The sequence below is a fragment of the Hakea prostrata genome, chromosome 7 (genome assembly GCF_041222555.1).
Source record: "Hakea prostrata isolate BN-2017 chromosome 7, UWA_Hpros_2, whole genome shotgun sequence".
Taxonomy (NCBI): Eukaryota; Viridiplantae; Streptophyta; class Magnoliopsida; order Proteales; family Proteaceae; genus Hakea; species Hakea prostrata.
This window is the reverse complement of record NC_142606.1, coordinates 15,533,448-15,560,876: the sequence shown is the minus strand read 5'-3', so window position 1 is coordinate 15,560,876 and position 27,429 is coordinate 15,533,448. Positions and strand designations below refer to the sequence as shown.

General features: G+C 38.2%; 2 protein-coding genes across 11 annotated transcripts in view; one reads left to right on the top strand and one right to left on the bottom strand.

Moving 5' to 3' along the window:
- Window positions 1-15,645, top strand: part of LOC149010122 (uncharacterized) — a 56,827-nt gene extending 41,182 nt beyond the window's left edge. For 7 of the 9 annotated variants that reach the window (XM_089161504.1, XM_089161505.1, XM_089161506.1 and 4 more), the window contains 3 exons: window positions 13,378-13,558; window positions 14,263-14,546; window positions 15,068-15,645. In XM_089161504.1, coding sequence (XP_089017630.1) covers window positions 13,378-13,558; window positions 14,263-14,546; window positions 15,068-15,304 — 702 coding nt within the window. In that variant the 3' untranslated portion in view covers window positions 15,305-15,645. Of the gene's footprint in view, window positions 1-4,076; window positions 5,928-13,377; window positions 13,559-14,262; window positions 14,547-15,067 lie in introns of those variants that run through there. The other 2 variants (XR_016174431.1, XR_016174429.1) reach the window with 2 other exon arrangements.
- A 196-nt stretch (window positions 15,646-15,841) lies between these two features.
- Window positions 15,842-27,226, bottom strand: LOC149010121 (cyclin-dependent kinase C-1-like). 2 transcript variants are annotated; one of them, XM_089161498.1, is made up of 13 exons: window positions 26,862-26,950; window positions 26,520-26,639; window positions 24,826-24,907; window positions 24,544-24,634; window positions 24,410-24,439; window positions 23,410-23,519; window positions 23,202-23,274; window positions 22,988-23,108; window positions 22,740-22,857; window positions 19,117-19,256; window positions 18,915-18,972; window positions 17,021-17,091; window positions 15,842-16,869 (listed from the first exon to the last, which is right to left on the bottom strand). In XM_089161498.1, exons 2-13 carry the CDS (start codon window positions 26,627-26,629, stop codon window positions 16,323-16,325), a joined length of 1,551 nt encoding a protein of 516 aa, XP_089017624.1. In that variant the 5' UTR covers window positions 26,630-26,639; window positions 26,862-26,950; the 3' UTR covers window positions 15,842-16,322. The 2 variants fall into 2 exon arrangements, with proteins under 2 accessions (XP_089017624.1, XP_089017623.1); XM_089161497.1 differs by lacking the exon at window positions 26,862-26,950 and adding an exon at window positions 26,987-27,226 and having other exon boundaries at window positions 15,844-16,869.
- Window positions 27,227-27,429: the final 203 nt, after the last annotated feature.

Below are 27,429 nucleotides of genomic sequence, written 5' to 3'. Positions count from 1 at the left end.
AAACTCTGGCTTTTTTCGTTGAACTCTAAAAGCTTGTAACCGTGCTTGTTCTATCTCCATCCTCGTTGGCTTGAGTGAGTCCTCTACCTCCTCAATTACGGGCATGAAATCGAAAACCATCCTCCACATCACCAGCCTTTTCAACCCCCCCTCTAATCGAAAAATTAAACGTCCTCATTTTGTATAGACTAAATCAAATAACGATTAGCTAAAACCCGTAGAGCAAGTGGGATATGAAACACGGTAGTGTTTACCTAACTCACACGCTCCTAAACAGTAGAGATAAATGCCCTAACCTACGGTGCCACTGAAAGTGTAAAGTACTAGGTTAAGCAGCAGCTATAGGGGCTGCATAGTCCAGGTACTACAGTCCATCCTTGGCATACCCTCCACCAATTATCCTCTCATGTGAAGGGTCCTAAAAAGCACAAGTTGTAGGAGTAAAGGTTACAGATCAATTTAGGGCTTCTGTCAATTGGCTAGCAGATAAGAAGTTAAATGGAAACTAATCAACATGTAAGACAAATGACGGAGTAAATGAAGGTGTAGAGATACTTTATTGGTCTCCCAAACGGCGATGGAAGTATCATTGGCAATAATAATGTATGAAGGGTGGTTAGATGCAAAAAATGAACAACGATCACTTACCTGTCATATAAGCGGAATACTCAGAATCAATGATCTTAGAAAGGATGTAGAAGTTAAAAAGGCAAGTGTACCTGCATGGGACAATGTTGTGGTGGACTTGGAGGTTCCTTGAGAGGTGGAATTGGATGCTTCAATATTCTGCAAACGGCACATGAGTTGGCTAACATCATCATGTAGACTTTTGGAGGAATCTCCTGATGTGGAAGTCGATGTAGTATCAGTAGGTTAGATTATGTCAGTACCTCCGTCGAACACTGCATTGTTGGCTACTTGATAAGCCAATTCAGGTTTTCCGTGTTTTGCCCAACAAGCTTTTAGACGACCAAACTTCCCACAAAAGGTACACAGCCGTGGAGCTCAATCTACCTCCCTTAATACATGACCACGACCACAGCCAAGGGAGATGGTAAAAGCTGAAGTATTGCCTTTGGAGGTATTTGATGGGTTAAAGTTCCTTGATGAAACAATACGCTGAAGGCAAGAAGACATCATGCAAGGTGGGTGCTAGGGAATTGACATTGACTTGGATGTTGACCCATCTACCCTTAAGTGATGTAACCAGGATTGGCAACCATGGTCTCCTCAGACTTTGACCCAAATTCAGCCCAATCATGTGGCGGCTGGGCAAACCTTACCGGGGGTATTTTGGTCATTTTATCCCCTCTTTTGGAGCCCCAGTAAGGCTGTTCAAATGCAGAATGCTGATAGGAGTCTACATCTACTTTTATTTTTTAAGTTTGTTTTTGTTTTTGTTTTGATCAAGTTATTAGAAGGTTCTCGTCTGGTTAGGAGTCCGAGCTAGAGAGGGATCTCTAGAGTTGCACTCCACTTTCTACGAGGAGTCTAGATCTACTTTTTGTTTTGAGTTTGAGTCCTTGGTTATTAAGTTATGAAAGAGTCCTTGCCCCATTAGGAGTCCTATTTAGAATTTCATTCTTAGTTGGATTCCTTCTTAAAATAGGAAGTCACTCGCACAAGGGTCTTTTGTTAAGAGTTGTAATCAGAATTCCTTTCTTGCTGTTTTGAGTTGAATGTTAGTGTGACACGGTTGAACAATTGAAAATCTTGTCAGTAACCCCAAGAGAAAAAAAAAAAAGAAGAAAGAAATGAAATTGAAACCAGTAGCAACATGAATCATTCAAGAAGGCGAAGAAGTAGAAGAAGGAGAAACATAGTAAAGGAAGAAGAAAGCGTACATTGAAGATGAGACTTTTGTTTTCGGCTTCCCCAAGCCAGTCCTCCTTAACTTCAGCCTTCAGGCTCACGATTTCTGCTCTGCACGATGAGACTCATGTAGTCATGTGAGACGAAGACGATGAGAGATCGAGAGAATTAGAGATTGAGAGATGAGAGATGAGTGAATACACCGAAGACTCGAAGACGACGAACTGACGAAGAGGCGAAGAGTGAATGAGAATCGCAGATTCGCAGCCTAGCCCTAGGGCAAACTAAACTGGAGCCTGTGTAAAATTACAATTTAACCATGATTTTCGGTGCAGAATCGGTACAAGCAATTCGGTCCGGTTCGGTTCTGTACCATCGGTATGTGCATCTGAAACCGGAACCGAACCGAACCGAATTTTCAAATTCTGTTTCGGTCCGTACCAGACCGAATTTTAAATGGTTCGGTACGGTCCGGTATTAGGCGGCGCGGTCCGGTACGGTTTGACGGTTCCTGTCCATAGTTGACACCATTAGATACGACTAGTATGCTAGCTTCTTTTTTTTTTTTTTTAATGAATAAATAATTATATTAAAGAAACAATGCCTTCAAGAAGGAGACCGAAACGAAGAACTAAGACCCCAGGAGACAACAATAAGCCTGTTCCTTGGGGTATCATCAACCGGGGGATGGGGAATAGCTAACAATCTGGATGAAACATCAAAATAGATGGCATTCCAAATCCTAGCTATAGAGCGGGATTTGGAACTTCATCTCCTAAGGTTGTGCTCCCACCAAAGGTGATGAATGGATGCACAAAAAACTAGCTTGCCAATCCGATCACATATAGAATTACCTGAAAAGATTCTCAGAATCCAAGGCCAATCACGTGAAATACCGAAAGACCACCTCGAACGGGGCCAAATGGAGGCTAGGGCTTTTCTCCAGATAGATATGGAGAAAGTGCAAGAAAAGAATAGGTGCTCTAGATCTTCCAAACCATTCCAACAAAGGATGCAATTCGGATTTGTAGGGATGTGGCAGCTAATAAGGAAGGACAGGGTAGGGAGGGCAAGGTTAAGGGCCCTTTAAAGGGTAAGGGAGTGACGAGGAATGAAGCCTTTGAACCAGACCAAGGGGGACCATGGGTTTTTGGGTTTTGAGCTCTGAGGATGTTCCAGGCTAAGGCTGCAAAGAAGGTTTTGGTGGGGGAGGGGAGCCAAATGGGAATATCATTGGTGGAGCTAGAGAGAGAGGGAAGAGTTTTCCAAACTTGTGTGAGAATGGGGAGTGGGGCAGGATTCCAGGATCTGTTTGTGATGAAAATGGAAAAGGGGGTGGACTTGGGGATGCGGGAGATGTAGATAGCACGGGGGCCAGGACAAGGTTGGTCCGAGGACTAAGCTCAAACTTTATCCTATGGTATTTATTAATTTTTTTTTTTAAACTTTTGTCATACATCGGGACTATATATTTTGTAAAACATATGATGTTACAAATAAATTATATTATAGATTATAAATTCTCTATTATAATCTTATAATATGCAAGCCATAATTTTTGATATATATAGTATTGTTTTTACGTCGGTGATATCAAATTAAAGTTAAATTAAAAAGAAAAGAAAAGAAGTAGAATTTGAAAAGCCACATTACGACCGACATAAAACCAACCTATTTGGCTATTTGTTCCATTCACTGTTAGGTGAATTTTATTTGGAATTTGTTTTCTCTCACGGAGTCACGGTCTCGCACCGCAATGGCGGTCACGGCTCCCTGCGATTGTTAGGGTTTTTTTCCCCTGTGATGGTGGTGGTTTATTGTTAGGGTTTTTTTCCCCTGTGATGGTGGTGGTTTATTGTTAGGGTTTTTTTCCCCTGTGATGGTGGTGGTTTTCCTCAGTCCGCCATACTATGCTAAGCTTCGCATTTCTCCTATTCTTTCTCCTTTCTCGAAACACCTTTGGGGCCCCTAGCAATACCGAATTCATGTTAGAATCCATACAATCTGATGTTAATAAATTTTGTTTGTTTTTAGTAGGGACTGATATTGAGAAAAAGTACATGTCGATGTTTTTCATTGACGTTGATGCTCAATTCTTCTCAAACGTTCAGAGATTTTGAATAAACCCTGTAAGATGAATTGCTGTCAAGCCATGCAAAATTAGTTGTACTTGTACTAGATGGAATGATGTGTCTAGCCTTTTTATGTGCCTTGTCTTTTTCTTTCTCCACTTGTCATGACTGATTCCTGTCTTCCTTTCTCAGCGAAGCACCAAATACACTAGAAAGGAAATGGAGGAGGATTGATGGTGCTTAGAGGGCTGTATACCTTTCTCCATGTTGCTGGCCTGATATGGCATTGCTTAGCTTATGAGGTTATATTATCTGGGTAATTTGATGTTTGGCAAATTAGGTACGTTTGAGATATGATGAAATAATTGATTAGTTGGATACCTTGTTGGTCTAATTTCTACTATTGCAGCAGCTTCATAGTTTGTAGATACAACATACAAGGTATAACTTCAAGCTTATGCATGGAAATATAATTGCACAAAGGAATATTTAGTTTGGGCTTTATCACGTAACTAAGTTAGTTGATCTATTTCATTTGAAACCAATTGGTCATTAAGAGAGAAACCTGCCCACTAAACAAGTGGGGAATGTTTTATTGAAATATAAAAGAAACCCTTTTCGTAGGCAAGCCTTTGTATAAGTTGCACCATTGCAATCATTAGGTTGTGAGTTCGAAACATGGAATGTGCCTCTGATGTAGGCTTGAATGGGGGCTTACAACTAGGGCCAGTGCCACCAGGAAATGGAAAAAGAAAACCAAAGAAGGGAATTTTAGTTAGGGGCTAAGGGGATTTTCTAGGGTTTTAGGACTTAACAGTAAACGTGGCTCTGGGAATAGGGCTATTGGTCCTATTCTGAGGTCTCTTACATTTTATGAGTTAGTTTAGGGAAACTAGGACTGTAGGTGAAAAGGGCTACAGGAGGAATTAGTTAGGTCAGGCCTTGTTCCCTTGCATAAGATAACTTATTAAATGCAAACTTACGCATATATTCATTTCACACCTCCGGAAGAGAAACGAAGACTCCGGTATCTGGTCTTCTTAGAGAAGACACCACCACTCACAGCAAGCATAAGAAGATGAGAAGATGATGCCACAGTTTTCTTGTACCTTGTTCTCAAATACACGAATGGACGACTGCAAGCTCAATCAGATGAGCCCACAATGTGAAAAACTCATCCGCCATCTTCTTTTCAATCAGAATACCAGCAATCCATATCATATTGTAAGCTTCTCAAACAATCTCACCCATTAGCACTCCTCAATCCTGTCTGATCTCATTCGATCTTGAAGTTTCAAACAAACAAGGTACAAGAAAACTGTGGCATGAGGTGTTGTTACCATATGGATGACCAAATCTGATTCCATGAAGATGAAGGGGAAATTTCACATTTAAACAAGTGTAGCATACATACAAAATGTGAATTATGTTTGTTTTTTTGTTCTTTCTTCTTGATTCTTATTTTCTCAATTTACTAGTAAAGTTCCACATGCAGTGCACAGATAGCAAGTGGAAATGTAGGTGTTATTTCTTGGATGGTACCGAGAGAGTGTTTATAAAGAATAAATTAAAATAAGCACTAATAGGATTGTACATTAATTCTTTTCTGTTTTAGAAATATTATGTGAGAAGCATACCTAAAATCCTAATTTCAGGCTTTGGTAGTAGATGTGAAGCTGTTGAGCTTCTAATCCAACCCTGCCATGGATTGCTTGAGCCTAGATGCTTTGAGAATAACTTCATCTCTCTCTCTTGTGTGGTTTAGATGAGTTTGTGGAGAGTTCGGTGATGGCTAGCTTCCCCTATTCTTTCAAGGCGAAGTTGGATGATGGAATTGATGATGACGACGTTTTGAGGCTTCTCTTTGTAAATTTGACAATAAGGACTTGAAGATACTGTTAGGGGTAGTGGTAGAATGGCCACTGATGTCAATAGGAAGTGTCATTGAATGTGAAACTGACTCACCTAGCAAGTGGTAAAATGTTAATTGAATGCAAATAAAATGCCCTTTTAGTGGGGCGAGCCTTTGTGCAACGGTGAAGTTGCACAATTGAAACCATCAGGTTGCGGGCTTCAAACATGGAAACGACTCGAGGTTGGACTATTCCATTTGAAGCCAATATGTCATCAAGAGTGAAACCCTCTAAACAAGTTGGAAATGTCTTAACTAGATGTGGAAAAATGCCCCTTTTGTAGGGCAGCCTTTTTATAAGTTGCACCATGGCAATCATCGGATTGCGGGTTTGAAACATGGAAAGTGCCTTTAATATAGCCTTGACTGGGGACTTAAAACAAGGGATAGTGCCACTCGGAAAATAGGAAAATAAGCCACAGAAGGGAATTTTGGTTAAGGGCTAAGGGGATTTTCTAGGGTCTTTGGGACTGAATTGGAAATGTGGCTTTCGGAATAGAACTATGGGTCCTAAATCAAGGACTCTTGAGAGTTTCTGCCAATACTAAGGTCTCTTAGATTTTAAGGGTTAGTTAAGGGAAATTAGAACCCTAGGTGATAGGGGCGCGAGGTGGGATTTGTGGGTCTCACTTTTGATTGAGGGTAAGGGTTAGTGTGCTGTGCATACCCTGAATCCCTATTATATTTGCCTATTCTGAGTGGCATATATGTGATCATAGTTGTCACGGCGACGAGGCGATGCGAGGCGGTTTTAGCTAGTTGGGCCGATGAGTCGACGAGGCGCCCTCCGAGGCGCTTTTGAGGCTGTCGAGGCGTTTTAAGTGAAATTTTTAGTGTACATCTCATACACTCTAATTCTCTAATTCATTATAAATGTATCATATCTTTTATAATCAGTAGACTATAAGCTAATAAACTGGTCTCGGTTATACTTAATAAGTTATAAGTTACAACATGGTTAAAACATAGAAAATAAAAAAGGAAAAAAAGAATGCCCGACGACTTACCGTCGCCTGAGAAGATGGTGAACAAAATCACCGGAGTTTACGGCTGTTAGTGTTAACAAAATCTGTTAACAGAGAATTAAAAGAAAAGCAGAAGAAAGAAGAAAAACAATATCGCAAAGTTGAAGTTGCCAACCTTTGCCTAAGACGCTGCGATGCAAGAACTGCCGGAGTGCCGCTGCCGCTGCAACTTCAGATTTGAGGGTCGCTACAACTGCAAAAGCATTTGTAGACTTTTTAGGAAAAGAAAGAAAAAAAAGCAGAAGAAAGTAAGAAACAACAGCGGAACCTTCGCCTAAGATGATGCTGCCGGAGTGCTGCTCCCATCGCCTGAGATGCTGCTGCCGCTGCAAATTGTACCAGACTTTTTAGGAAATGAAAAAAAAAAAAGTAGAAGAAAGAAGAAGAAAGTAAGAAACAACAGTGGAACCTTCGCCTGAGATGCTGCTGCCGCTGCAACTTTGTACCAGACGGAAGAAAAAGAAAAGAAAAGAAAAGAAAACAGCAGAAGAAGTCGCTGCAACAAATCGTCACTGTTGCCGTCGTCGTCGTCGTCGTCATCGCCATCGTCAATCGAGAGGAAGAGGAGGCCATAAGATTTAGGGTCAATCTTCAAACCCTGTCTTCCCTCTATCACACTTCTTTGTGTGAGTGACTTTGTTCCATTTTTATAATCTCTCCCATTTGTCTGTCTTTCTGTTGTATCTTTCTTTGACTCTCGTTTTCTATATCATTTGCTTTCATGTACTCTTCGTATGCGGCACTCTTTTATTTTGTGTCCCCTTTTATTAACAAATATTTTCCCTCTCTTCTTTGGGTAAGTGAGGCTTCTCTCTTCTCTCCCATTGTCTTCTTTTTTTTATTTCTCTCCATCATTTCTATTTTCCACTCGTTATTTTTCTGTCCTGTTGGCTTCCTTGTACTTTCTCTGGCTCCATTTCTAGTTTTTCTTTTTCCCTTTTTTTGTTTTTTTCCCTCTTGATTCGTTCTCTCTCTCTCTCTGCTTCCCTTCAAACCCTTTAATGATGTCTTTGTGCAACCTTTCTCTATTTCTAGCTTCCTTTAACTTTTTGTTGTCTTCCTTTTGTCGTTCTCTTTCGTCCTCTTTCTCTGGACTCTACCTTCCCTCTCTCACTCTTTCTTGTGTGAATGAGGCTCTCCAGTTGTTCTCTCTCTATTCTCTCCCGTTCTGTTCCCTTTCCCTTCTTTTATTTATTCATTCTTTCTTTGACTTCCTTTCTTCGCCTTCTCATTTGGATTAGGGTCCCCTTTGTTTCATCTCTTTAGTCTCTCCCGTTCTATCTCCCTTTTTTTTCTTGTGTTTCTCTTTTGTTATATCTTTTTTCGATTCTCATTTTCTCTCCAACTTTCTTCTGCGTACCTTTTCTCTACCACACACACACTCTCTCTCTCTCTTTCTCTGTGTGTGTTTTCTCTATTTTTCTCTCATTTTGGTTTCCTCGTACTTTTTGTGGCTTTCTTCTCTCGTCTTCCTTCTGACACTCACTCTCTTCAAATCCTATCTTCCACCTCTCTTCGTTGTGTGTATTAAGCCCACCTTTTGTTCGGTCTCTCTATTCTTATGTTTTTTCTTCCTTCTATTTTTGTCTCTTTGTTTTGTCTTTCTTGAACTCTCCTTTCTTCACTTATTGGCTATTTGGCATGCCTCTCTCTCTCATACACCCAAATGTTCCGTCTCTCTCTCTTATATTGTCTCCCATTTTGTTCTCTCTTTGTAGCCTTGTGTTCTTTCTCGAACTCTTTTGTCCTCTTCTAGTTTTTGCAATCACTTTCTTGTGTGCCTATCTTTTATATTCTCTCTCTTCAAACCCTTTCATGCACGTCTCTTCGTTGTGTATTAGGCTCACCTTTTGTCCGATATCTCTGTTCTCCTATTTTTTTTCTCTTTGTTTTGTCTTTTTTAAACTCTTTTCCCCCTCTCCTATTGGCTATTTGGCATGTCTCTCTCTCTCATACACCGAACTTCGTCTTTTTTCTTTATGTGAGTAAGGCTCCCCTTTGTTCCATCTCTCTTCTCTTCCAGTATTTCTCTTTTTGTTCTCTCTTTAGCAAATGAGGCTCCCTTTTGTTCCGTCTTTCTTCTCTTCCAGTATTTCCCTTGTTGTTCTCTCTATTTAGCTTTGTGTTCTTTCTCGGACTCTGTTGTCCTCGCTTAGTTTTTGCGATCAAAAAAGTGCTCTATGACTCTTCAAACCCTAGCTCCTTATTTGTTCTGTCTATTCTCTCTTTTTGTGTCTCCCTGTTTGTCCTCTTTCGGTGGTCTTTTTTTTCTCCCTATTTTCTCATAGAAATATTCACTGGTCTTTCACCATTAAATCTTTAATCAACCAATAATTTGGATGAATTTCTGAGAGGCTGATAGGCCCCTAATAACCAAGGTGTACAAGCGAAGGAATAATGGGGAGTACGCAATATCATCTACAGCTGCTACAGGGGATCCAAATGAGGAGAAGACAGATGGCAGCATCCAATTGGACAGCAACCACTAACCTGCTGCAAACAGAGGAGCAGAAGGAACAATCCAAGTGGCAACAGATGAGTGGCTGATTGTGTAAGAGTTTGTTAGAATTCAGGGATTATGTAGGGGAAGAGGAGGGGAGGAAGAGGGAAAGCAAAGAAGGAAGCAAGCGAGTGCTTGGGGAGAGGGAAACCTCTGGGGAATGGCATAGCTATGGTGGTGTTCTTGTTTATCTGAGTTTTTATTTGGTTTTTATTAATCTCAGCCGTCCTTATCAGTTAGTAGAATTACAGTTTGTATTCAGGAGTTATATCCGATCAGTGTTGCTTAATGAAGATGACTGTTAATTCAATATTGTCCTGCTGATATATGTTTCTGAGTTCAGTAGCTTGCTAGTGATAATTCCTATTTGTTTGTTAGAAGTAAAGGATCAATGGGGGTTTAGGGAGGGTTCTATCAGAGGCCCATGTCTTGGCAACAACAGATTGCTTGCTTTCTTCAACATGGCCCTGTGTGATTCTTGGGGAATTGAGAAAGAACTCAATGGTGTCACGCTCAATCCTAGAACACTGTTTGATACGGTGGTCTCCAAAAGCTTGCAGTTTTTGACCATGGAAAACAGAGCAGTACCTATAAGCCCTTTGCAACAGCGTAAAGGTGGTGGTTGTCCAGGTCAAGAGGTGGAGCTTCAGCAGAGTGGACCTGCAATGGCTGATGAAGTGGTGGAGACCATCACAGAGAAAAGCTTTTCTCCATTGTACAGAAGGAGAGAGTTGAGCAAGACACCATATTGGCTAAATTGCAAACAGCAGAACAAAAGAGGATAAACGAGAGATGGATGAAGAAACGACTACGGGAGGAACAGAGTCTTAGAGAAAGAGAGAGTAGTGGTAGTTGAGGAATTTTAGATTTATCGGGTTCAGCAATGGGCGGGTATAGCTAAAATGGGTACTAAAATTGGATTCAAATCACTTAAAAATTACAGGTTTGATCTCAACCATTTATAAGGCATATTTCACGTGTCACATTATAATGGTGTGCTGCTGTGCACAGCACACGATATTCTTCTGTGTGTTTGTATATTTTTGTATGTGAAACCTTGGCCTCAATTGGATGAGCACCTAGAACTTTTCTAGGCAATGATGGTTCAGGATTCAATGCTAAAAATAATGCTGAATTCAATGTTTTTTACAAACCATTGCAGTAGTGGTACTGAAACTTCACATTCACATGAGTAGACCCTTAGGACTGTAGTTAAGGGTAGCAATGGCGGCAGGATTCTTTGTGCATCGTTGATAAAAATTTAAACCATGTTAGAAGTTTTATTTTTAACTTGGATACAGTTAATGAACTGAACTGATTTTTATTCAATGTTGCAATTACCAAATGACTGACCTTTAAGGCCCTCAGGTGTGTCCATCCATCTCAACTTTGTATTTAGCTCTAAGGCTCTCAAACGCTACCGATCTGTAAAAAACTCACAACAGGTCTTTTATGTGCTGTTACAGAACACTATTTCTTTTTTTTCTTTTCTTTTTTTTTTTTTTTTTTTTTTTTTTTTGTGGGGGGGAACCTGTTCTAGAATTTCAATGTGGTGCCCTTCGGAAATTGAAGCATTGTTTCTCTTCACCATCTCTACAACTCAATAAAATCAAACAGCAGATGAAAGAAAGCTTCTAATCATGCCAAAGAAGATCCAAGTGGAACCTCCTCAGTCCTCCAGTATTGTCCAAGTCAAATTTGTCTTTTTCTTTGATCAAAGAGAGCAAAACCACAAAAATATGAAGAAGGATAATGGTTAGGTTTAATCGTAGAGGAAGGAGGAAGCTCAAAAGAATCAATCACTTAGGCCCTCTCTATGGTTGCTTGCACTAGTAATTCACTCCTGGAACTGGATTTCTCTTCTGAGTCAGTCTTCATCTCTCCTTGATTGAGTCACACTGATTGAATCCCCAATGCCATTTATACAAAATCTAAAAAGAAAGTAGAGAGTGGGTTAATTAATTTAAAGTGAATAATTATTATATTGTCATTATCTATTCATTTAAGTAAAATCAGATATCAATGTGCAAATATTGATGCACCTTGTACAATTGATAATTATGTAACCCTAGGTAAGAAACCCTTCACCTTGTGATAAAGCAAAACATTTTTGCCTGAAGCAGCTAAACCATGAGAATGGCAAACAATCCTGGATTGCTTAATGGGCATCTGTCATTCTTAACACAACAAAAAACCCAAACACGTTGATGGCACCTGCTCATTGATCCTGCAATCCTACATCCCACATTAGAGGTCTGAGGCCATTGGGGATCAGCAAGATAGTAACTTATAATCCTCAAAAAACTAAAATGGAAGAACCACTAAAACCTTCAAAATCGAGTGCTTAAAAAGGCCTGCTGCCCAAAGATGTTTAGACCAGAAGCGGTGAAGAAAATATGCCAATTGGTTTCAGTTTCTTGAGAACAAAACAAACAAATTCCCACCATGGCAAATATGTAGATTTGGATCATTGCCTCTTCATTTGGAGAAGTTTTAAGATCCCTACCAGTCAAATGATATCAATTTTTAGCTCACAGAGTTTTGGAAATGATAATGCAGCTGAATGTAAATTTGCAAAACTCACTGGTGTAGCCAAAAGTAAGAAAATCAGTCCCAAGACTCTAAACTGCTAAAAACTGAGATCAACTGAGGGATGCCTAAAGTAAGAAAATATTTCCATACGCCAAATCCTAGAATGGTGTGAACAAACCAGAGAAACCTCATATAACCTCATCTTTACCTCCTGGACGACGAGGAAAGGGAATTGAGAAAGATCAAAGAATATGAAATATGAACTTACTAGCTAAGTTAATGGTATCCTCAACTACATGAATGTGTATCCAAGGTAGGGCAGCAGAGCTAAGGTGTTCATATATCTTGTAATCACCATTAGGATATGACACATTTGAATGTAATCATCATTCCAAAATCCAGAAAAAAAAAATGAAAGACAATAGCACGGTGAACTTAGTTGCACCCAATTGAGGACCAAATAAATACGATTCACAAGATTAATAACAGGAATCATGATGAGATTGAACCATCATACCCTGGTGGCTTGGATGGTGTTCAAGTGCTCTTCCATTTGAGTTAAAGATTCACCTAAGAAACACATGACTAAATCTCAAAATCTAAACAAAAAAATTATATAACAAATTGGGAACTAAGTGGAAGCTTAGTACATCAAATTTTTGAACACTCTTGTTTCTATTTCTCAAAGCAAAAATTTGGTACAGGTTGGACTTAAGTGAACAGAAATGCATATGTGTAATGTTTCTACTTTTAGAAGCAATTTTTATTAAAAGCCTAAAAAAATGTTTTACTTGTAGAAACACTCAAGACTCTGCAAGAGTTAGATGGAAAATTATAATAAATGCATTCAAGTGCATCAAAGTGTTAGAAATTTTCTCAAAAGATAATTTTGTTAGATTTGATTAAAATTTTCATTGGCATAAAGTAATGACTGGATAAATCTTTTCAAAAGTAGAACCCATATAAAACTTTTTTGGAAATCTTGTCAAATTATCGTTACCTTTATTGAAAATTTCTTTCACTTTTTTTTAGTGCAAACTTCCTCTCCAAGTAATTTTGAATTATAATTTGACTAAAAGAATTTCGAGTTATAAATATGAGGAAGAAAATGATATTTGCGTGGCATTTTTTTTTTTTTTTTGGGTAGAATTTGCGTGGCAATTTCTTTTTCACTACGCAAATTCTGTTTTGTGTAAGTGTGTTTAAAAAAAAATAAAAAATGGGTAACCAACCATCTACGAAAACTGTCTTCTTTTTTTTTTTTGGTAGAATCTACGAAAACTGTCCAATCCATCCATGCCGTGTAAGTCGGGTTGAACAGTCTTCCGCGTAAATATCACGCGCTTAAGCTTTTGGATTTTATTTTTTCTTAAAATGTAACGGATCACAGCAACTTCCAATAAGGAGCGGTTAAATTACCATGAATCTTCTTCCTGTTTGACTGACTTCTTAGTCAATACTCAAAATACAGATTAAAGACCCTTCTCTATCTCTCTCACGATTTTTCTGTGTCTTTCCTTGCAGAGAGAACGAACATCCGAAGCACATTTTCTTATACTTCATTTATTGCCTATCAGAGGAAAATCAAGTTTTATAGTTCTTTACAAAAATTCTCTTTCAATTCACATGGAAGAAGAGATAAACAACGCCGTATCAATGTTGCAGATTGATGATGATTCTGAGCCCAATGCTCTATCCTTTCTGGGTCTGTATTCTCTTTCTTGGTTCCTCTTGCTACATGGATTAACACCTTCAACCCAAAAATGGAGGAAACCAGAACTTCACAATTTAATTTGGCCGAAGCAATTTTTGGTTTTGTTTTTGGGAAGTTTTTATTTGATTATCTTGTTGAGTGGTTTGGTGGTTTGATGAGTGAAACTGACTATTCTTTTGGTTTTATTTTACTATTTATAGACTTAATCAACTGTTCTTGAAGTGGGTTTCGTGAAACTAGTTAGGATTTATCTCTTATTCTGTTATTTTGAGGTGGGTTTTGTGGGTTTTTTCTTTCTACTTGGATATCGAAGAGAAATAAGGGTGAATATTTATGCTCTAATTTAATGTAAATATTTTGTGAGTCTCCCTCATTCTATGTTTCCTTGTTTATGTATTGCCTTGTTAGATGGTGTTCTTGTGTATTTGTTCAAATCTCTGTGATGATGTATGCATGTACAGTACTTTTCCGTCTTGATTTCTTCTTGTCTATCAGGAAATTGATAGTTCTTCTTTGCTTGATTAGATTCAAGCTGCTGTCATAGGCTTAAAGCTTTTTGGTTTGGTTCTTTGAGATCGACATCATTTATTGTTCGATCATTTTCCTTCCTAGTGAGAATTTATCGTAGCCATTTCACCTCTTCCAAGTTTTGTTCTAGTTTTGTTCTAATTTTGATGAGTCTACTTCTGCTGCAGTGGATCCAAAACATACTCAATCAAGTTCTGCAACTGAAAGAAAATATGCTCAGGTGATAACAAACGAGTTTGCAATACAGAGACTCAAGCAGGAGCTTCAGATAATAAGAAAGGAACCCTTCACTCATTACAGCTGCGGACCTGATGGTGATGATATCTTCAAGTGGCAAGCAGCAATAATGGGGCCTCCCTGTTCCCCATTGGAGGATGGCATCTATTTTCTCTCTATGGATTTCCCTGAAGATTATCCCTTTAGTCCACCAAAAATCAAGTTCCAGACAAAGGTATGCTTCTCTTCTCCATTTAATTACCTCAAATTCCAAACATTACAATATGAATTTTTGCACATAAAGCAGATGAAATTACTTCAAAATCCTCTTTTCATTTCCAGCCGCTTCTCTTTGAAAATTCTACCTATATATATATATTTAGTACAGAATGTCTGAAGACTTTAGAGTTAGTTCCCTTTTTCCATGCATGGCTGGATGATCAGAAGAGAACATTTATCAAATTGCAGAACCAACTGGATTTGTATGTATTATTAACCCATGAGACTAATGCTTGTGTGTTTACTTCATTAAACTGTGTGTTTTCCATAAAGAATTAAAGTCTGACCCAAATCAGAAGACCAAGAAAATCCTTATTCTCGCTATGAACAAGAATGCATGCATGATTCATCATCACCCTAGGAACTCAATGGTTCTAGAACCAGTTTGCAAATTTAGATTGGCTTGCATTAATAATGAATGGAATGAGAGGATTGGATTGCCTGATGATTTGTGAATGTGTTTCCAACAATTTTAAGGTATATCATCCAAGCATCGATGAAGACGGCAACATCTATATGGATATACTGGAAGATCGATGGACCCCGGCCATGACGATCATGACATTGTTAATCTCCATATGGTCTGTTCTTGCAGACCCAACCATAGTCGACCCTTTTGGTCCTCTGGCTGATCTTGATAGTGTGGAAAGGAAGAACTTTGACAAGAAAGCAAGGGAATGGACATATAAGTATGCGATGGGCCCAAGTCCCTAGATTTCTCCTGCTTCTTTATCATCTTTGTATGCACCCTTTTTTTGTTTTTTTCCTTCCTTATAAACGTATTTTGTTGGGCATTTCCATCACTCCATACACTCGTACGTCAAGAGTTACTATATATATATATAGCATGTATAAAAGGTATTTTTCCTTTAAATCAACCCAACTGTGAAAATCCCAAGTTCTCAAGAGCAGTACTCCAAATCAAATCTTTGAACCACTTCTTTAACAAAATACGAGATTATTAGCTAGCTAGAGGCCACAAAGATTCCATTAATGCAAGAAAAGATCAATAGCTTAGCGCTCACAGCACCAGCCTCTGAAAATCTCAGCTGCTTCCAAAAAGATTTTCTAACCTTGCCGGCCACACTAATGATTGCAAACATCGATCGGTCCCAAAGAATTTCAGCGAAATTCCATGATGTAACATATATACCCACTTAGTGGCATTTGTGAAGGAAAAACGTACTCTAGCAATTGAGATTCACCTGTTGGTTCTTTTTTTTCCTCTACAGAGTCCAAAATTTGACTAAGTTTCTTCCCATCACTTCTAGTCGATCAGAAGACCACTGAGACTCGCTATTTTTTAACTATAAAAAAGAAAAAGGACAGAGAAAAAGCGAACAGTCTCAGTTTTCTGCTAGAAACATCAGATATTGATATCTTTTAACATAAAAACTCCATGTGGCCAACCGAAACTAGCATTACAATGACACTTTAGACAACATTTTCAGAAAAGCAAACTGATCATACTTTTCACTTAGGTTTACATCGCAATGCATGGTGGACACAGGATCTAATGGCTTCAGCATAAACCTCCAATTATCAGGTTATGTCACCGAAAAGAAAACACGAACACCCATCTACCCAGAGTCAACTAGTTCTTTTTTCTTTTCTTTTCTTTTTTAATAATTTTAGTATTTAACCCCCTCTTCTCTTCTGACCATCCCTTATTCACACCAAATTGATCAATGTTGGGGAATTTCAGAAGACCATACACATCAACAATCAATCATTACTGCTGCCAGCCATACTGTTGATTCCGGTTACTACCCATCATGTTTGAACCCCTGCCAACACCCGAACCACCTCCATATGGTCCCCCTTGAGGATAATTCGGAGCACCCCCTCCATAGTTACTGCCACTCGCTCTAGGACCAGCACCACCCGGTATACCACTTGCGGCATATGGAGGGCCACGCCCATGCGGTGGGTATGGTCCACCACTGTAACCTCCACCTTGGCCTCCACGATTAGGGTGATTGTATCCCCCACTAGGGTTTCCACTCTGGGGGTATCTGTTTGGTCCTCCAGAAGGCCCACGAGGCTTGCCATAGTGGTGACTAGCTCCAGCTGGAATTGGAGGCTGAGAAGAATGCATTGGCTGGTTCGGCCCTTGACGAAGCTGGGGATGTGCTTGTCCGCTCTGCTGGATAGGAGGCAGCCGTTGATGCTGCTGTGCATGCTGCAGCTTTTGGCGCTTTGCCGTCTCTTCATGTTGACGCTGTTGTTGCCGCTTTTTCTTTGTTTGGAACTCATGAGATGATTCATACTTTGGTAAGCTGCAAAGTAAATGTAAAATAGTTGGTCGGAAGGCCTTTTTTCTCCTCCTTGGAAGAACGGTTGAAAGTTATAACTAGAAGCTACAAACTTTGAGACATTGTGGATGCAAAAGAATGAATTATCAATATGAGCAAAACAAGAAAAACAAACCTTTTGGGATCACAAGGCAAAGGGTCAGTCCAAAAATACTCTGCATCAAGTGCATCCTTAGCGCATATTCTCTACATTGATTGAGCAGGACAAACAAGCATTAAATAGTAGGAAATCCATTAATTCAACAAAATGTCAAGAATATATCTTCCACTAATGATATGAGAATATGAATTCAGTTGAACTGAAATGGGAAATGCCAAGGGAGCATCACAAAACTTTGGGCCAGATGAATTTCAAGTACAAAATGGCAGAACAAGGAAAAATGACAAAGAAAAACAAGAAAACTTTAATTGATGGCAACCAATATACATTGAATATCATGAAGTCCACTATTTGAAGGCAATCAGTTTATTGAATTTGCGCAATTTGTTCATCATTGGCATAAAGTCCACATGATTATAAAGCAAGAAACACCTAAGCATCACTGAGGTAATGGTATCACCAAGGTTATCATACAGATCCAACCCCAAAAAATCCCATCAAATAGACTAACTGTTATTAGGAACGGTAAGCCCAAGTTACTAAAATGAAATATGGTCAAAACTCAACCACCAGATACACAAACAGAAACCAGAAGTTGGTGAGTACAAGCTTTTAGAGTTAAAGTCTTTTGGTTGTAAAAAGTAATCAGAAACTCAACTCAATACCATTTCATGCAAAGTTTGGAATGGTGAGATCAAAATTTTATACATGCAGTTACATTCCATCAACAAGGTTTCACAGACATGGATTTATGGTATCAATGTCAAGATTACAATCACATCAACCAAATAAAAAAGAGAGCCTCAGAAAGATTTTTGTACCAATGAGTAAAGGATTTTTCAGGATAGAATCCTGAATCCTCCAACGATGAAAATAAATGGACAAAAGGAATTGCCCCATCTCATCAGCATAATGTCTACTTTCAGGATACCTTAAAGAAGCTAAAGACTTGAGGAAAAATTATTCATTTTGAAAATAAGTAATAAATATCATCCTTTATATAAAAATTAAAATTTAAAAAAAATAATAATAATTTGGGGGGGCACAAGGGTGGAAGAAAGGACTCAAAAAGAAAAATAAAAGCCTAGGAATAGAAAGTGTAGGAAAGAACTCCCAAGACAATGTAAGCAAGCAACTCTCCACAGCCAGAAATGATAGCAAGGATAAATCTAACAAACACCAGAGGTAAATGCACCCCAGAAGCTAACTTCCTCTCATGGAGAAGTCCTGGGACTGAATAACAGAAAAATCGTCAACCAGTCGAACAAAACCAAAATTCATGGTAGGCATTGAATTACGGGGAGGAACTCCTCCAACAGATTCAGATCATTCTTCTCTTTGAAAAGGCCAGTTTTGATTCCATGTCTTTCACCAAACATGAGTATAAGCAGACCAAGCATACACTGAGCAAAAAAAAGGTTCAACTAAATTGACATACTACTAAGGTACAAACCAACCACTCTCATCTCACGAGAAGATGTTAATACATAGAAGGCATATTGCTTGATTCAGCTTGAAAGTAGAGAGTGCTACAGAAGGGTCCAAAATGGTTGGATGGGTTTTACCAAGCAAGTGGTGTTTACTCATCTTAAATATTAGTAACAAAGCACTATTTCCATTTTATATAGATAAATATATATACACACATACAAATAAGCCTCTGTATTGAAGTATCACACAATTTTTTTGTACACTTAATTGCTGGTATAATATATGTAACATTTGGCAAAAGCTTTCCAGGTCAAGCACCAGATCTTTTCAATTTAATGAGAAGCAGATTCATTCAAAAAGCCACATAGAAAAACATAATATTATACATTAAAAAAAAAACCACAAAAGATTAACAAATGGCATGTCTAAGCATTCTTATCGGAAAAAGAAAGAAAAAAAGCATGTCTAAGCTCTGTACCTGACTGGGATCAAGAGTCAGCATTCTGTCCAGTAGTTCCAATGCATTGCGATCAAAACTATGACACAAATTGAAAACCAACACAAAAAATATATATAAAATAAAATAACATAGAAATGAATGAGTGAAAAACAAATGTCTTTTCCACTACATAAATCAACCAAATCCAAACTCAAGTAACTAATAGAGTTGTTCTTCTTACTGCCTGAAAACCTCTCTTAGACGTCTCTTCATCGGCCTTGTTGGCTTGAAATTGTTATACCAGGGAATCTTGGAAACTCCAGGCCAATTGCTCTCATCAGGAGCTCCACACAGCTCAAATATCTTATTCAATTGCTCAGGCTACAGTAAGAATGAAGAGAATTATGAACTTAATTAAGAGGTCTTAATACAGAGCATGTCAGCAGAACTTGATATCAAGTAGTGGAAGACCAGAAGCTTTTAAAGACCACATCAGATCAGAATATCAGATGAAGCAGAGAACAGCATAAATCAGCAGCGTTCGAGATCAAGTAGAAGAAGACATCAGCATCAGACTAATGCCTCCCCCCCCCCCCAAAAAAAAAAAAAAAGAGTAAAAATCATGTGCAACATGTACAATAGAAAATGAAAAGACTAATAATTAATGTTTCATATGTATGCCTTATCATCTCTTAAGTGATAACAATCATGTGCAACATGTCTACACACCTTCAAAATCAGGCAACAAAGCAACTTTCCCCACGTTCATGTAGTCCATGTAAACTAAAGTCTTCAGAATGACAAGGTCAACATTGTAGTTTATAACTGGCTATGTTATAAAAAAGACAACAACTCTTTTCTGCATAAACATGATCAAATTCACATAAAAGTGAAAACTTTAGTAAGATAACAGGCTAGGGTTACTTAATTAAAACCAAACTCCTCCCCCCTCCAACAAAATGGAACTGAAAATACCAACAAAAATTATGTAAACAATGATTCTGCAGCAATGTAGTTAGTGAGAATATTATAAGGCAGTATAAATAATTAGCATCAAGTAATCAAAACAAACAGTTACAAGAAATAAAATATCTCATCTGAGTCATCCAGCAATACCAGGAGGGGGGTAAATGCAACGTTAGAGGCACCACAAGTTTTTGAAAACCATTACCCCTGAAAGCAACTGAAAAACCCAATACTTAACAATAATATGGAAAGTGCTCCTCTGAGGCTTTGAACTATCACACAAAATTGTCACTCAGAGTGGAAGTTCAAAAATATTAAATCACGGCCATTAAAGATTACAAATAAAGCCAGCATGATGCCATAGTTGCAACACCAATCATAGAGATAAAAATCTGGACAAAACCATAGAAAAAAATTCGAGAGAAACTCAAGTTTCGACCAAGTGAAAATGGAAAACGTATGTGGGGGGGAAACGGATGTGGGAAACTGAAAAATTTCGAGGAAACTTAAAGCTTTTTCATGCAAGTTTCAATAGGTTTTAGGGAATATTTTAGGGTGAGACTCTACATTTAAGCTAATTAGAGTATAAAGAACACATTGGCTGTATTTTGTTAAAAAAAATAATGTAGATATGTCATTCAATGTACATAACATCAATGTAGAGTTGTTCGAGAAGTACACTATAAACTTAACTACTCAAGTACATAACATTCAATATATAATTTCTAACTTCAAAACGTCAAATACAAAATAACTGACAATAAAAGGAAAGAACAACTTAGTGCCAAGAGGAGTGCCAAGAATGGATCCATCCTATGAGTTGAGTAATACTATGCCTATAACATCCTCTCCTCCAACAAACGAACATAGACATCCCATGACATTTTATGCCTATGGTTGTCAAGATAATCGACAACTATAACTTTATAAATCTGGTCATCAACATGCCTAAGATAACCAGTATGAGGGAATACGCAATCTGGATAGGGAAGTCCTGATGGAGGGGGTATTTGTCGTGGTATTTGGGGAAACATGAGAGAAACAAAAAAACTGAAAATTTGGAAAAACTACTAAACTCGCAGGAAAATGTCCTAGGTTTCTATGAAATTTCTCAAGTTTCCATAAAATTTTCCAGGTTTCCACGAAATTTTCCAAGTTTCCACGAAATTTTCCATGATTCCCATGAAATGTGGGAATTTTTTTCCCCATAAACCAGCTGGTCAGGTTGAACCAGGTTTTGACAAGTTTTGACGAAATTTCAACTGTTTCGATCAAAACTTGGGATTTTTTTTCGGTCCCTAGTTTTTAGTTTCGAGGTTCCCAAAATGGCTGAAATTTCACAAGTTTCAAAGGAATTTTGGTCTATGGACAAAACTGAAAAGCAAAATGAAACGCGATCAGTGGTTTTGAGAGACCACTAAGGAAATGCAAATATTCTCCACTTTCGATGAAGACAGGAAGGGGAGGGAATTGACAACATTTATGCTATAACCTCAAAAAATTAGGGATCCAAAAACATAATTATCTTGTAACTTTCACAAAAAACACATGAACTAATCATTTCCAAAAAATTCGAAAGAGCAAACTCACAACATTGGAAGCCTCAGACTATCTCCCTAAAGTAAAAAGTTGCATCACATTTAACTACATTTTAACATCCTCTCAATCTCAAATACCTAACTAAAGGTTAACCGAGATAGAATGACCAAATGACCAGTCCCTCAACAATATGGGTTGGCTTAGTATTGTAGATATTTGAAGCATTGGTCAATGACTAGACACCAAGCTTATATAAGAATGATTCCCAACTAGATTGGAAACTTATAATATTTGAGGAAGAGAACACACTGTCATGTTCATGTATTGTGCTTTCCAGGATATGTTACCAAAACGAAATGAAAAACAAATTTGAAAAAGAGAAGATGATGAAAAGAATGAAATCAAGTAAAAAGATAGATAATAATACTAAGTAAAGCCAGTGTGTTGGAGTGTGGATCATCTCCCCTGACGGGAAGCACTCTGTGCTCCCCCAACGGCCTTACAACCACAAGTTATGTGGGCCCACAAGTAAAAATAATAAAACATTAGAAAAAATAAACCCCATCACCCTAATCCTATAGGAACCCCTGTAATTTGTGGTCAACAGCCATCCGGGGAGCACTCCCCGTTGGGGGAGACAATCCGGACTCAGTGTGTTGCCCTTGAACCTATCCCACTATATACTATTGCCTAGTAATTTTATTCTGTTTAACTTCTGGATACATAATCATCAGACTTTGTGGAGTTCCATTATAAATTTTAACCATCATCGTTAACCCCCACCCCACCCCACCCCACCCCCACCCCTCAAATAAAAAATTCTGCAACTTGCCAAGGATGAAATATCAATCCAAATCCATATTTTGACCCTCGATGAAGAGTGTTTCCTGAAGAAAAACAGAAGGTGTCAATTCTAAGCCTGCTGATTGAGATAAATAACTTAGCAATAAAAAATATAAAAGTAAGAGACATCCAAATTACGGGAGGCATATCGATAATTCCATTTGCAAAGCATGGTGAGGAAAGAATCCCATTGCAAAGTGGCTGATATGGAAACAACAAGGTTAGGACTGAATGCGACAGATTTACATAGCCAACATCATGGTTCTCTTTTATCAATGACAATTATATAAAATTTAAGGACTCATTCAATGCAATGCCATCAGCTCATTCACATGTGAGAATGTAAGGCATATAACTAAGAAAAAAGAAAAGAGAAGACACGTGTAAAATTACGTATCCACTTGTTCACAATCAATACAACTAAGTTTAACTAAAAATATAGAGCGGAGACCAACCTATGACCTTAAAATTATATATATCTATATTTTGGATCACTGAGGAAACAGCAAACCCTACCTCATCTTTTCCAGGAAAGATAGGTTTCCCATGCAATAGCTCTGCAAAGATACAACCAACAGACCACATGTCCACAGCTGGACCATACTTTGTTGTCCCAAGAAGCAACTCTGGAGGCCTGAACAGATGATCAACAATAATCAAACATGAGAACTAGTAAATGTCAGTCAATGCCAGAAGTCATTAACCTCTTGGACACAAAGGAACTAATTGCTATATAGTATAGCAGGTTAAATGTAAATTTTTACCTATACCACAAAGTAATCACACGGTTTGTCAGATTCCCATTGTGATCATTGGAGAACGACCGTGCAAGACCAAAATCAGCAAGTTTCAGATTACCTTCATTGTCTATAAGAAGATTAGAGCCTGAAACAAGCAAAATACCAGATAGATATCATCCAAGCTCTAGATAATTCAAACCAAGTCCAACAAATGGAAAGGTTAAAACTTGATAATAACCTTTGATGTCACGATGAAGCACTTGATTGACATGGCAGTAATGAAGCCCAGTCAACAGTTGCCTCATGTAGCACTAACAAGAAGAAGAAGAAGACAAATTGTCCAAAAATCAGTGATCAACTAACAACTGTTTATCCAAAGAGAAAAAAGAGGCATAGTCACCCTCAGGCAAAACTAGCATTATTGGCAGCAATTGAGATAAATATACCTTGATTTGAGGAACTGAAAATCGCATCCCAGGACGGTCAGAGAGACCTGTCAAATCATGGTCCATATATTCAAAAACCATGTAGATGCCACCTTTGTATTTGTTACCATCTGTTCCAATGTAAGTCAATTAGGATCATATTTCCCTGCAAATATGTAAAAGGAAACTATGCACACTAAATTTAATATCTACCCAATTGAAAGAAAACACGCCAAGTTAAGCACAACACTTCCCCCCCCCCCCCCAAAAAAAAAAAAAAAAGGCACCAAAATATGACCAAGTTATCGAGTAATCAATAATCAAACACATTGTAGGACACCAGACACAAGTCCAGAGTAGTGAAAACTTATGATGTATATTGTCTCTAGGATGATAATATGTAATAATCCCACATCGGGAATTTCTTTTCTTTCTCTACTCTCTTATTATTAAAAAGAAAGACTTGACTGTGTCTCTCTGATGCTAGTCAGAAGTTATCTGACTATTCAACAGAAATACTAGATCCCCCAACACCTTTATTTTCAAGAAACCAACTTTCACCTATCAGAATTCTCCCAAATTTGGATTAACAACCCTCACACCTCTCATACTTGATCCAAGTCCCCACCACTAATTCTTATTACTAGAAAACCTCAATTTCCCCTTTTTTTCAAACTCATTACCCTAATCTGCTTAACTTGGGTGGTTCTTTAGGGTTCCTGTTGCATCAGCCCACAGTCCTACCTCAGGCAGTAAGGCGATGCTAGACTAACTCCAATTCTGATGACTCCGTTCAACTAATACCATTAGTGGTTGTCCGGACACACGATTTTAGCTTTCAGCTTTCTGGGATATGTGTAGACATGATCATCTGATAGGAAAGAAAAGTCCCAGAAATTCAATCCTCCACTATTTCTACGAGCAGTTCTGTTTCTCTGCTTTGGGTGATTCAAATTCTGTAAATTAATTAATTGTTTTAAAAGTGGATATGTTTTGCATCAAGTAAGCATTCAAAACTCACCTGGTCTTCCTTGCTCATCTTTCTCAGGACCTGCAAGACAACATGATTTTATATGTGTGGACAACACAAACATGAAAAATATTAAGTTCATTTAAGAGAAAGCAGTAAGAAAATACAATGGGTATGAGAAGTACCAGGAGAAGTCACGATCTCTTTCAGCTTGATAACATTTTCATGATGTAGTTTCTTTAGAATTTTAATTTCACGTATGGCAGTTATTGGAAACTGCAAAACCAGTGTGAAATGTAAGAGAACTTCTGAAGGATAATTAACTACTTTAACCCCATCAATAAAACAATGACCCAGGTAATCTATGTAGTCTAATATTTCAACTAATAATAGTCTAAGCATACTTTCATGAGATTTTACACTTGAAAATAAAAGTAAAATAGCAAATAGGGAATTTTAAATCATACCCCTTCCCTTTCGTTGTCCATTCGTATCTTTTTTAACGCAACAATCTCCCCCGTTTTGATTTCCCTAGCCATGTAAACTTGACTGCAAGCACAAAAATAAGTAAGGGATAACATAAATGGCTCATTGGAGTTCACCAAGAAACATATAAAAGCAGCATAAATAGAACAATAATGGTCACTAGAAAACATAAGTGACTGGAACACTATCAATTGTTTCAGCCAAAAAAAAAGAGCATTCAAATTTTCCGTGTGTATGTGTATATATATAATTACAGCTCTATAAAGCCCCCACAGAACTGGATTTTGGGCCCAAAAAGCAACAAAATTTTATTGCAACCTTCTAGAGGCTGGTTCCTATTAAAATCATAACCTTTTACTTTCCGAACTTGCTTCTAGTTTGATTTAGTGCCTCAGTAATTCTACTCATTTTATTAAAGCTCAAACATCATACCTGGGACCATTACCCTTTGGTTTGCAGTCGTAAAGCTTGGCTGGTTGAACCAACGCGATAGTCTGTAGAGGCCAAAACACAAAAACAACCAATCCAATGGCTTTTGATCCAATGAGGGTTGGAATTAGTTATTCAGTAGGTTATTTATCTATGTCTTTTATTTTCTTTAGCTTTAGTACACAGGAGTTAAAGAGTAAAAGTTGCAGTTATTTCAGTTTGCAGATTGATTAGAAGCCTCATCATTGTCCCTTTAAATACTTGCATGTAACCCCACAATGGCCAGTGAAGTAAGAATAAAATTTTATTTACTCTTCAAAAGCATGTGCTTGCATGATCACATTCCTCATACCCATCCAACTTTACCCTTCTCCCAACCCATAGTCAACCATCAAGGTAATGGGATCTTAACCTGCTCAAAAAGGCAGAGTCAAATTTTTGTTTAACATTCACCCAGAAAAGAGGAAACTACTTAATACCTTGATAATGACCTGCAGATTTTGCATTTTTCTAGCCTGCTGTTACAGAAGGGAAAGCCAAATAAATCAAAGGCCAAGCAGGTAAAAGTAGTTGAACACAGGTTGCCTCCGATTAGTACCAACCAGTACGCCAGCTTAGATACCCACTGGGGATTAGAATGAGTTTCTTTTCTACTTCTAATTCTCCATAAATTTTTGGCTTATTGGAATATCAAAATGCCTCCTCGCCCCCCCCCCCCCCCACCCCCTGATAAGAAGTACTCTTGGTTAACTAGAAAATTGAAAAGGCCCCCGGATTACAAAGAGTCACATGTACAAGCTACTCTTCTTTTTCTACTCTAAAGAGGAACTTCAGAACTTCACAAAGACAAATTACAAGCGCAGGTACCAACTTTGTCACGAGAGAGGCAGATCAGGTTAAGGGAACACTGGTTCTGTTGTTGGGAATTTTGGGCGGAGAGGTGAACTGATTTTCAGAAACTAATTCATCGGCGGATGGTTTACTGTCTTATTGTAAAGATATGTCTATTGAGGATCCAAATTCAAGCTTCCAATTGTTTTAATTTATCTATGTACACTTCCTCAACCCTTACACCTTGACCGATGTGTAGACAGTTGATAAACACAACAAATTCCTCGAACAGTTGTAGAATGTGAATTTTAACTATGTCCACCAACAAGGTACTCTATAAGTGCAACCCCATGTGAAAGAAGTAATTACCCAAGAAGCCTAACACAGCAAATTACCCTAAAAATTGATCACTCACCCGTAAGTTCCTTCACCAATCTGCTCCAATTTCTCGAAACAGTCCACGCTTCGAGATCCCCATGAAGGTGGCTCATTGAGATTAAGGTGGCCGGAGGGCGCCACAGCCATCTTACTTTCCCTGATCCCAACCAAAAGCAGATCGTAAAAATGTGAACCGGCATCAAAATTTATAAATAACTCCAAAATTAACTAATGGAAGTACCCTATAAAGCCCAGATAAACATCCAGAGACTCGAAGAATAATTATTACAGCACAGAATCACTAATTCAACCATTCAAAAAACAAACGAAAACCAAAATAAAGAGAAGATGCAACCCTATAATCAGAACCAAACCCAACTGAGAAGATGATCAGTGAAATCTTCCCGTCGACTAACAACTGACGGAGAAAAACGAAATAAACGCAAAAGGAAACAAGGCTTGCGAGCAGGAGAAGAAAGCAATGGAATACAAAAGGAACCTAACCAGATTCGAATATGCCGGCGACAAAATCAGGTCACCGTCTCATGACTGAAATTGAAGAATTATAGTATCGGAAGGTCGACTAAGGGTTTCTTAGAACCTTAACCAAAAACGAGCACCTTGACCTCGACTTGAAGAAGGTCCCAGGAACAGACACAGCACCAACGCAAGAACCTCAAGATAAAACCCTCAGATTAATAATTCAATGGCACCAAACAAGACTTGCCCCCTTGTACCAAGCAAACGATCCTTCAAAGTATCATTATAATATTATAGTTTTAATATATATATATACATTATTGTGTTATAATATTATATATTTTGAGGATAATTAGAGTTATCCCCTCTACGTTCAATAATTCGGTACAGTTTCGGTACCGTACCAACTTTAAATACAGAAAATCAGAACTGTACAGTACCGAATTTACACGATACGATACGGCTTC